This window comes from Rattus norvegicus, chromosome 1 (genome assembly GCF_021556685.1).
Source record: "Rattus norvegicus strain SHRSP/BbbUtx chromosome 1, alternate assembly SHRSP_T2T, whole genome shotgun sequence".
Taxonomy (NCBI): domain Eukaryota; kingdom Metazoa; phylum Chordata; class Mammalia; order Rodentia; family Muridae; genus Rattus; species Rattus norvegicus.
The window spans coordinates 80,170,995-80,182,734 of NC_141534.1; the positions used below are offsets into that span (position 1 = coordinate 80,170,995).

Genomic DNA, 11,740 nt, shown 5'->3' on the forward strand with positions numbered 1-11,740 from the left:
TTATTTATTTAAAAGCTTAATTTATTTATTGTATATACATGAGTGTTCATGAACACCAGAAGAGGGCATCGGATCCCATTACAGATGGCTGTGAGCCACCATGTGGTTGCTGGAAATTGAACTCAGGATCTCTGGAAGAGCAGTCGGTGCTCTTAACCACCGAGCCACCTCTCTAGGCCCTTCCTCATTCTTTTATTAATGAAACTAAGGACTTCATGAGAGGACCCTGATTTCCCCCTCCCTGAATCATATGATATCTCTGCTGAGATACCTCAAGAGGGCTGGTAATATGTCTGTTCTGCCTTTAAATTCTTTAAATCAGCAGAGAAAATGAACCTGTATCTGCCTCACTAGATGAGATGGTAAGATACACACACATAGACAGACAGGCAGACAGACAGACAGACAGACAGGCAGGCAGGCAGGCAGGCAGGGGGATTGAACCTAGTCAAGATGGAAAGGCAGGCACAGCAACAGTGAGTAGCATTCATTCAGAGAACCAAGTGTGACAGTGTGCTGTTGTAGTCCCAGTACTGGGAAAGTGGAGACAGGAGGAGCCGAAAGTCCAGGACCATTCCCAGCCACGTATCGAATGAAATGAGAACCTGACTGTTCCTTAATAGGGTTGAAGAGAAGGCTGTATAGTAAATATGAGGGAGAGCATCTGGAAGAGCCCAGACCTAACCGGGCCATGGCAGTCGGGGAGGGGGCAGGGAGGCAGGGGGGTGGGAGGGAGGAGACAAGAAGAGCCCATGGGAACCAAGAGAGAACTTGTGGACCAAGGGAGTGTCAAAATGGCTGACTTATGTAGGAATAGGAAGCTGAGGGAAGGGAAGTGAAGCCCAGGCCCTGGGTTGGAGAGGTTTAGGGTAGTGGGGGCAGAGTGAGACGTGCTGGGCAGAGCCACAGGGATTGAGGGAGACTTGTACTGGGTTTCTTTGGAATCTGATACATTTTAAGTTGAAGGCCAACCTTGCCAACATAAGAATTAATTAAGACCCTGTCTCAAGAATGAAATAAAGCCTAAGAGACCCAGAGAGGAGCCCAAAAAGACCAATATGGTGGAAAGCAGAAGACACGAGAGAAGAGGGAAGTGCAGGCAACAGGGAAGGACAAAAGGGGTGCACAGGCAGGGACGGCATAAGGATGAAGGAGATTGACAGCCATGAAGTTAGTGAGAATCAGGAACGTTTTAGAGGTGGAAGAGACTGAGAGACCTAATTCAGGAAGAATTCCAAGAAACTAGAGGCACCAGGGTGATGGAGACCCTGACTATCCCCAGTACAGACACTTGTCATGGAGGCTGGTTCTGTCTCTCAACAGCAGGAGCCAAGCAAGTTTGGTTCACAGCATCTCCTTCAGGGATCCAGTCCCTCCTCCCAAAATGGCACACACATGCCCATACCCCCCCACACACATACACACACATATATAATTCTTTAAACAATCCAGAATTCCTTGCGGGAGAACCCCAATGGTATTTTCTTCTCCCCACCCCTGGGAACTCAAACCTGGTTCCCTGATCACTCCACTACATGATTCTCAGGATTCGGAAGCCAGAGACCCTGAGACTCCCAGAGACCTGAGGCCTCAATTTCTCCTTGATGATTCTGGTGCCAGCACAAAGAAATAGGCCTTGGGTGGGGTAGCCTGAGGATGGTGGGCCAATGTGGGGTGCTTGACCCACCCCTGGAGGTGCTGGCACCCCTCTCAGAGACAGGATCCTTCTTCAAGCCACCAGCGATCCCCTCCCCGCGTCTCCTTTCTAAAGGCTCTCAACATTAATCGCTGCGGTTGACTCTGCCTAGCCTGGCCTTGCTAAAGAGGCTTTTGTCCCCTTAATTGGCTATCTCTAAGAGCCTTTCTATGCCTCAGCACCCACGCGCCCCTGCTTTATATCCCAGGCCCAACTATGTGTTAATTGGGCATGTAAGAAATGTGTGGGGCGTCCCCTCCCCTCCCCGCCCCTTGCCTTCCTATATTAGCCCCTCACCTGCAGTCATCAGAGTCTAGCATCTGCAGTGAGATAGGCACAGCTCTAGGGCTCACCTTAATTACCAGGGTGGTTTCTCATTCTGCAATGCCAGGCCTTGAGTCCATATGCTCCTGCCCCATCTCGGGTTTGGGGGGTGATTTCTGATCTGCATTGTGACTCCTGAGTAAAACGCCATGCACCCTGGATCCCCTGCAGTCCCCGGGGTCTCTGAGCCTGGACCCCGAGAGCTGTGTGCCTTTGTGAGCGGGGCTTCGGCCCACATGCTGCGGGCCCTGCAACCCAGGCATACCCGGCCCTCCAAGCGCAGGCCCAACCACCGGAGGTTTCTACACAACCAGATCTGCAGGTAAGGGGTGCTGGAAGGGAGGCACAGGGTGGACACCGGGAGGCCCTAAGGCTGGTTTTGGCACCATTTTGTGTGCATTCCTGTGTGCCTTCTGTGCACTCGAGTCAATCAATACCCATCACTCAGCAAAGCTGAGTCCCAGGTGGGGGACAGAGAGTAAGAAATGGCCTGAGTAAATAAGTGTAGCCAGGCACTGTGGCCCGGGACTGTAACCTTAACACTCCCAGTTTTCGGCCAGTTTACTTAGCATGTAAGAGGCCAGCCAGGTTAGGTAACAAGATTCTGCATAAATAAATAAATAAATAAATAAATAAATAAATAAATAAATAAATAAATAAATAAGAGAGGGTATGCCACCACCGTGTGGATGTGCTTAGAAAAGACGATTTAAGACAAAGTGGATCTCAGCTGTTCAGCCAGAACCCATAAAGAGAGAAGCCCAACAAAGCTGCCTGGCACGAACTGGCAGAGAGGCTGTGGATAACAGGGAATAGGTCCCTTTTAGAAAGGATGAAAGGGGGCTGGAGAGATGGCTCAGCGGTTAAGAGCACCCGACTGCTCTTCCAGAGGTCATGAGTTCAATTCCCAGCAACCACATGGTGGCTCACAACCATCTGTAAAGAGATCTGATGCCCTCTTCTGGTGTATCTGAAGACAGCTACAGTGTACTTATATATAATAAATAAATCTTAGAAAGGATGAAAGGTCATGAAAGGTCCTGGAGCTGCTTAGAGGCGTTGGTTTTACAAGATGGTGAATACTGGTCTTACAAGATGGTGAATACTGGTCAGGTGTGGTGGCACATGCCTACAACCCAAGACTCGGGAGGCTGGGATTCAGAAAGGTTAGGGGATCAGCCTGGCTGCAGATCACTGAACAGTGACCTAGGAGATCTCTCCCTCTCCCTCCCCCCCTCTCCCTCTGTCCCTCTCCCCCTCTCCCCCTCCCCTCCCTTCCCTCCCCCCTCCCCCTCTCCCTCCCCCTCCCTCTCCCCCTCTCCCTCCCCCTCCCTCTCCCCCTCTCCCTCCTCCCCTCTCTCTTCGATCCTAGTTAGCTGTGGAGCTTCTCTGTCCAGCTGAGCTGGGTGCTGCCTGTTGTTGTATAGAACACACTTTCAATTGCATGTCACAGTCCAAAGAAACACTTCTTGGGCCGGACGTGCTGTGGTGCTCGCCTTTAATCCCGTCATTTACGAGGCATAGGTAGGGGAGCTCTGTGAGTCGAGGCCAGCCTGGTCGACACAGTGAGTTCCAGGACAGCCAAGGCTACATGGTGAGACCTTGTCTCCAACAACAACAACAAAATCATTCTATGCAACAACAACAAAATCATTCTATGCTGGGGTTGGGGATTTAGCTCAGTGGTAGAGCGCTTGCCTAGCAAGAGCGCAAGGCCCTGGGTTCCGTCCCCAGCTCTGAGAAAAAGAAAAAGAAAAAAAAAATCATTCTATGCTGTATAGAAGGACATGGTTTAGATGATCACGCTTACAAATCAGCTCCTGAAGCATCCATTTATCAAGTATTGTCACCTTTTTTATTTGCTTCAAATGCCAAATGGCTTCTAATCTCCTTTGTGAAACTTCTTGAACAAAAACAAAAAAAGAAGAAAAGGTGGAGGAAGGAAGGAAGGAAGGAAGGAGGAAGAAAGATAGAAAGAAAGAAAGGAAGAAAGAAAGAAAGGAAGAAAGAAAGAAAGGAAAAAATTTTTTGAGACAGTTTCTCTGTGTAGCTCTGGCTGTCCTGGAACTCACTCTGTAGACCAGGCTGACCTCGAACTCAGAAATGTGCCTGCCTCTCCCTCCCAAGAGCTAGAATCAAAGCTTCCTTCCATCACACCTTGCAAAACCAATGTCTTGAGTCACCAGGGTTCTGTTTATTCCTTAGCAGTTCCTGAGCCAAATGCATTACTAACGTTGCAAATTGTCTCTTCTGCTGTATTCTTTTGTACTCAAATAAAAAAAAAAAATCACTCAGGTCAGGCACTTAACCCAGCACTTGGGAGGTAGAAGCAGGCAGATCTCTCTGAGTCTGAGGGCAGCCTGGTCTACAGAGTGAGTTCCAGGATAGCCAGAACTATACAGAGAAACCCTGTCTCTAAAACAAAACAAAACAAAACAAAACAAAAGTCACTAATGTTTGCTGTTTATTCATGGCCAGTTTCCATAGTACAAAAATTATAAATAATAAATTAGCAAAGTAACAAAGTGAGAAACCTGGGTTGAAATGATGTTTTAACATATCAATGTTTATTAACAATGTATTCCAGTATCAAACCTCAAGTTGCAATAATACTAAGCAGAAACTATTGTGCACCAACCTTGGGCCATGCTTGCTTAGCATGAATGAAGTTCGGGTTTCAACTTCATTGTAGTATAAAAGCAAGCACAGCAGTGCAGCTGTAATCATAGCATCCAGCGGGCGGAGGCACAGAGATCAGGAGCTCAAAAGTGAAAAAATTTGGAACATCCCAGGTGCCACTGAATCCACTGAACACATTTTTTCTTTTTTTCTTTTCTTTCTTTTTTTTTTTTTTCGGAGCTGGGGACCGAACCCAGGGCCTTGCGCTCTTGCTAGGCAAGCGCTCTACCGCTGGGCTAAATCCCCAACCCCGAACACATTTTTTCTTAAATCAAAGGGTTTGTGTGTTCCAGGCTGGCCTCAAACACAATTATATACCAAAGGATGACCTTGAACTCCTGATCTGCCTGCTTCGACCTCCTGGAATCACAGGTGTACACCATGCCAGCTCAATTAGCCAAGAGATCAGGAACTCGAGGTCCTCCTCTGCTGCAAGGATTTCAAGTCTAGCCTCAGCTACACTTAAGACTCTGTCTCAAAACAAATAGAAAACAGCGAATTTCCCAGTTATGTAAACTTTTACCTAGACTTTAAAATGAAGACTACGTTAGGAGATGGCAAATGTTACAGAGGAAGAAATGGGATAGGAGGGAGTGTGATTGTTTTAAAGGAAGAGGCCAAGGAAGCTTCACTGAGAGTGGGTTTGAGCTAAGGCTTGGAGAAGGTGAGGCACATTGAGCATCTAGGTGGCAGCCAGAGCCAGAGTAAAGGCACCGAGGCTGAGGATAGTGAGGTGATGGTGGTGATGGAGAGAATGGTGGTGATGGTGGTGATGGCAGTGTTGGTGGTGGTGGTGATGGTGGTGGTGATTAATGGTGGTAGTGCTGTGCTGGTGATGATGGTAATGGGGTGATATTGGTGCTGGTGGTGATAATCATGATGGTGATGGTGGTGATGATAGTGGTGATGGTGGTGGTGATGGCAGTGTTGGTGGTGGTGATGGTGGTGGTGATGGTGGTGGTGGTGATGGAGGTGATGGCAGTAATGGTAGTGGTGGTGGTGGTGGTGGTGGTGGTGGTGGTGGTGGTGATGGTGGTGGTGATGGTGGTGGTGATGGAGGTGATGACAGTGATGGTAGTGGTGGTGGTGATGGTGGTGGTGGTGATGGTGGTGGTGGTGGTGATAGTGGTAGTGGTGATGGTGGTGGTGGTGATGGAGAGAATGGTGGTGATGGTGGTGATGGCAGTGTTGGTGGTGGTGATTAATGGTGGTAGTGCTGTGCTGGTGATGATGGTAATGGGGTGATATTGGTGCTGGTGGTGATAATCATGATGGTGATGGTGGTGATGATAGTGGTGATGGTGGTGGTGATGGCAGTGTTGGTGGCGGTGATGGTGGTGGAGATGGCAGTGTTGGTGATGGTGGTGGTGGTAATGGAGGTGATGGCAGTAATGGTGGTGGTGGTGGTGATGGTGGTGGTGATGGTGGTGGTGATGGAGGTGATGACAGTGATGGTAGTGGTGGTGGTGATGGTGGTGGTGGTGATGGTGGTGGTGGTGGTGATGGTGGTAGTGGTGATGGTGGTGGTGGTGATGGTGGTGGTGGTGGTGGTGGTGGTGATGGTGGTGGTGCTGTGCTGGTGATGATGGTAATGGGGGTGATATTGGTGCTGGTGGTGATAATAATGATTGTGGTGATGACGGTGACTGTGGTGTTGGTGGTGATGATGACAATGATTCTGGTGGCATGGTGATGGGTTATAATGAAGATGACAGTCACAAGTGCACGACATTTAAATGTACCACATGCTGCACTTGACTTTTAAATCATGATGAGTTAGAACTCATTCACAGTAAGTGCACTTCTGATCCTCTTGCCTCCACCGACCATGTGTTAGGATGCAGGTGTGCGCCAGCACACCCAGTGTATTCACTGCTGGGGATCTGACCCAGGGACTGGTGTGTGCACCCTACTAACTGAGCTACGTTCCAAACCCAAGGGAGTAATCGTTCCTCAAAGTGTGTGTGTGTGTGTGTGTGTGTGTGTGTGTGTGTGTGTGTGTATGCGCTCGTGTGTGCGCGTCACCCATCCATACGTGCGCTGTTGTTACTGCGATAGAGTATTTCTATGTCCTGGTACTCACTCTGTCAGACAGATTGGTCTCAAACACCTACCAATCTCCCTGCCTCAGCCTCCAAGAGAATTGAGATTACATATGTATAGCATTGTGCTCAGTTGGTTTTTTTTTTTTTTTTTCCGGAGCTGGGGACCGAACCCAGGGCCTTGTGCTTGCTAGGCAAGCGCTCTACCACTGAGCTAAATCCCCAACCCCCAGTTGGTTTTTTATTATAATTTAATATCCTCTCTCTCTCCCTCTCCCTCCCTCCCTCCCTGTTTCCCTCTGCCTCCTTCTCTCCTCCTCCCTCTCTCCTTTTCCCTCTCTACCTCCCTGTCTCCCTCTTTCTCTTTCCTGCTTTGTCTCTGGAATCTTTATTGACATAAGAACTCATATAGTCCAGGCTGTCTCCAAATTCAGTATGTGGTCAAGGGTGGCATTGAACTCATGATCCTTCTGCCTCCATTTTTCAAGTGCTGGGACTGCAGGTGTGTTGCACCCACCATGAACGGCTACTAACGGAAGTAAAGCTAGCCTGGGATGACTTACCCCTAATTCTGCAGCATTCTAACGGTCAGTTGTGTGTAGACTTAATCACAGGTGTGGCTCCCCCGCTCTGCTTTAAAATTTTAATTTTGAAAATTAGTATACAAAGTATCTGGTTTCCTTACGGGACTTTCTTATCTTTTTTAAAGATTTATTTTTTATGAGTGCTTTGCCTTCCTGTATGTCTGTGTGCCACACGTATGCAGTGCACGCAGAGGCCAGAAGAGGGCGACAGCTCCCTTGGCAGTGGAGCTACAGATGCTTGTAAACCTCCGTGTGCGTGCTGGGAATGGAATCCGGTCCTCTGAGAGAGCAGCCAGTTCTGTTAATCACTCAGCCATCTCTTCCTCCCCACATATGGCATTTTCATACACGTATTTTTGGTGCACTGTGTGCAGTTTGACGTTGATTGCTATACCACCAGAGAGCTGAGTACTGGCGGACTTTGGGACTGTTATTCTTCTGAACCATCACCTTCCTCAGTATTGTAAGCGTCCCTTCCTCCCTTGCCTGTTGATTGGCTTACTAAAGTGCTGACAGCCAATAGCTGACGCAGGAAGGGAGGGCGGAACTTCCAGGCAGAGAGAGCGTCTCTGGGAGAAGAATCAGAGACCATAGATTTGCCAGCGGGACAGGGAGGTAGAACTTTCCACAGAGGGTCGTGGGCGAAGAGTCAACTAGATGAGCTAACTGGGAGGTAGCCCAAGCCAAAGACCTAAGTTCTTATAGATATTAATAAGTCTGTGGATCATTATTTAACCGCTGGCAGGTCCAGAAATTTCTGGTCTAATACACACTTAGTTTGGGTTGATCCCACCCACCTTGTTCCTCTCCCTGTCTCCCGGTGCCACCATCACTTGTACCCTTCCACCCACAGTCTTCCTCTTCCCCTTCTGTATCACAGCCGTTCTATTACCCTCCGCACCTCCCTCCCTTGGAACCTCATGGCTCCTGCCATGTGCCTTTTCTAGTTTCTCGATCTCAACCCACCCTCACTCCCACAGAAATACACACTTATACAGATCGGCAGCTATGGGGCAGCTAGACAGCTCAGCAGGTAAAGGTACTTGCAACCAAGCCGGACTTACTGAGTAAAATACCAGGAAAAGGCTGAGGAAGAGATGGCTTAGTAGTTAAAAATAATTTGCTGCCCTTCCAGAGAGCCAGGGTTCAGTTCGCGGCACACACACCGGGTGGCTCACAACTATCTATAAACAGGCATCCAGATACACTCACACAAACACTGACATTAAAAGAAACAGAAACTCACATAGCCTTCACGTGTGGTGCGGAGAGCGGGGGAGGGGGAAAGGGGGAGGAAGGAGGCAGAAGGAGCATACACACAATTAATGTTTTAAAAAGTTATTTAAGATAATAGCAAAAATTAATTTTTAGACATAAAAGAATTTGGAGAAACACAATGCAGCCCCAGCTGCTTATGAAATCTGCCCACGGGACTGCTAAGGGGGTGGAAGTACCAGGAGGGGGTGGAGCTTCTGGCAAGAGACACGAGGGTGTGGGCAGCATTGAAGAACACTCGCTTATCAATAGGCAGTGCACCGCTGGCCCACGGCTCCCCTTCGCTGTTACTGACTGGAAAGGAGCTCTTTCCCCGAGACATTTCACTTTCCTGTATTGAAATAGGGTTATGATAAATCTTGACTGTCAAGATGTGTCCAGGATTGGGCTAACGGAACTTCCTTGAGCAGTGCACAACCCCACAGCAATCAGAACTTCCCTGGGGAGACATAATGACCTGTCAGACTTATGAAAATGAAGGCAGAGGCCAGGAAATGAGCTGGCAGAGGAGAGGAATGGACCTGAAAGAAGAGGCGTCTCTCTCCGGGTGAAGTGCAGGGCGGGGAAGGGGATGGGGGATGGTACTCAGAAGAGGGGTCTTCCTAGGCGAACAACTGACTCTCTCCTTCCCTCCCTCCCTCCCCCTCCTTCCAGGGAGTTTGCCAAGATTGAAGCCGCCACCCAACACCTGGCCCTGACCATCCTGTCTCAAAAAGCGCCTGCCCAGAGACCACAGCTCCAAAGGCCACCTCCACCACCTCCATCCCCCTTCCTGGGGGTGGCATGTGCTGAGGCCCCCATGGAAGTGCTCCATGGTAGCCCCAGCTTGAGCCCAGCTGCCCTAGACACCTCGACCCTTGACCTCTTTGATGACATTCTGCTCCCTCCTACGTGTCCCTTGATGACGCCTGACAGCTTCAGCCAGACTCTCACTGCTGGTAACCCCCAGGTGGCATCCGATTTCACCTCTCATGCTCTGGGCTCAGGAGACCAGGGACAGCCAACCCCAATACAGGCCCCAAGGTTCTCCAATTTTCTGCTCCCTCCCCAGGATGCCCAAGGGGGAAGCCTGGAGCCTGGCTGGGGTTGGGGAGACAGTTGGGAGGCACCTTGTGCCTGTGATCCTCAGGGAATCCTGGACAGCTGGGGAACCCTTTGAAACCCATTCACAACACAAGCCAAACCCATCTCAGGCCCAGCCAACCTCCCCGCTCCTGACAGATGTAAGACTACTGCTCAGCTGGTAGAGTGCCTGGCCAACATGCAAGAAGCCAGGATTCCATGCCCAGAACCCCATAAACATGTAAAATAAACCCTGGAAAAATAAACCAAGCTGGGGTTCCCACTGTGCACCACAGTCCAGAGCTCTGCTCCCAGACCCAGGGCCACTCTCTGTCCACTTTGACTAACCCCTACATATCTCCTGCATATCACAGAGGGACAGGATGGAGAACTCTGGGAGAATAGCTGGCCATGAATGTTCCCTCGTTCCTTCCCAGTGGCTGGATTGCACGTGCGCGTGCACGCGCGCGCGCGCGCGCGCGCGCACACACACACACACACACACACACACACACACACCCTGTTCTCTTCCTGGTGTCTGCTCTGTCTCAATAGTCCCCAATTCCACAGAGCATTGCTATGGGGTGGGCCCAGGACTTAGTGTTAAGACTCTGCAGACAAAGCAGACAAGATCCCCGTCTCTGTGGGTACGTAATGCCCAAGAACCTGCAGAGAGCTTCAGAGAGCAAGATGGATTTCCAGCTTTTGATTGGAATGAGTGTTAGGACACAAATGTGTGGCTGACTGAGAGGACTATGGGACATGCATGGTCAGGGAGGGCCTGAAATGTAAGCAGAATCGGGCTGTCTCAAGGCATGGGATCCTGGGGCAGGAACTGCACAGCCAAGGCCCTGAGGTGGAACTCTGAAGCCACTAAGGGAGGTCAGTGTAGCTGAAGAGTTCTGAGTGTGTAAGAGGTGAGGCCTATCGTGAATTGAGGAAAGTTTAAACCTAGTGTTTATTGTGGGTTGTTGGGGTTTTCTCTTTAGACAGTGCTGGGATTGCAGGCCTGTCATATTATGCCTCACTCCCCTCTCTTAGGGTTTCCCAAAAATGCCCTAGTCTGTCTGTCCTGGGCAGGTCCCACCTTCCTGTGTGTATGTACTTGTGTCTCTTTGTCCTGGGCACACACACATCCTTGGGTTGAGGAGATGGGGTGGGGGTGGGGGTGCCGTCCTGTCCTCCTCCAGCTCTCAGGTCCAGAGGGAGGCCTGGAGGCCTCAGTAAGGAGCTGCAGAGGTTGGGTTCTAGATTTCTGAAGGGTTGGAAGGCAAGGCTCAGACTCGAAGCTGGCACACGATGACCACTGCTGTGGCTAGGACAGCATACTCTTGCTAGCCCAGTCCCAGCCGCTGGTTTAACCAGCCAGCCAGGCAGGACCTGAGTGCACAAGCTTGTGCTTTGAGAATGCTCCACGAGGGGGCTCCAGTGTCCACGTCGCTCGGGCTGGGTGCTGGCTTTACGGTTTGAGGGCTGAAATATACCAGTCTCCCTTTCCCTGTCCTGAGTCCCCACGATGATGTGGAGAGCTGTGTGCACTTACGTGTAGAGTCTGGGACTGTAGCAGCCAGCAAGATTATGCCTGGAAAATCTGAGTAAGGAAGGTGTCCACAAACAAGCAAATGAGAAAATGCCAGCTCGGGAGGGGCCCTGGGGCCCCCAAAATACAAAGATATGGAGGTAAGGGTGTCACTCCTCTGTGAAAGCCATAGTAGTCTTTGGTTTTCAAGGCCAGCACATTCTGACCTGCAGACCCAGTCCTAAGGGGCTTGAAAGAAGATCCGTGCTGGCCTGTCTTTCCTATATCTGGTCCCTGGGTGGGCGGGTGGGTGGGTAGGGACCATCATGAGGAGGATCAAGTATTTATCCTTCAGTCAGCTGACCGGTTGTCTTACGAAGATATCACCAGATAGACATGGATAGTTCTGCCGATCCAGCTTTCTTCAGAAAGAGATTATAAAGAATTAGTTCATGGGATTTGGAATCTGAGAAAATCCAGTGATTTCCTCCCTCCTTTCCCCCCATGTAATCCGAGATCTCTCTAGTTTTAGTTCAGACAATCGGTCTTGGTCTTCAAA

General features: G+C 49.9%; 1 protein-coding gene across 1 annotated transcript; it reads left to right on the forward strand.

The window, feature by feature from the left end:
• The first annotated feature begins 2,020 nt into the window (after window positions 1-2,020).
• On the forward strand, window positions 2,021-9,950 carry C1h19orf85 (similar to human chromosome 19 open reading frame 85). The gene is made up of 2 exons (NM_001401555.1): window positions 2,021-2,342; window positions 9,255-9,950. The coding sequence occupies exons 1-2, from the start codon at window positions 2,170-2,172 to the stop codon at window positions 9,757-9,759; spliced, it is 678 nt and encodes a 225-aa protein (NP_001388484.1). The 5' UTR covers window positions 2,021-2,169; the 3' UTR covers window positions 9,760-9,950.
• The last annotated feature ends 1,790 nt before the right edge of the window (window positions 9,951-11,740 follow it).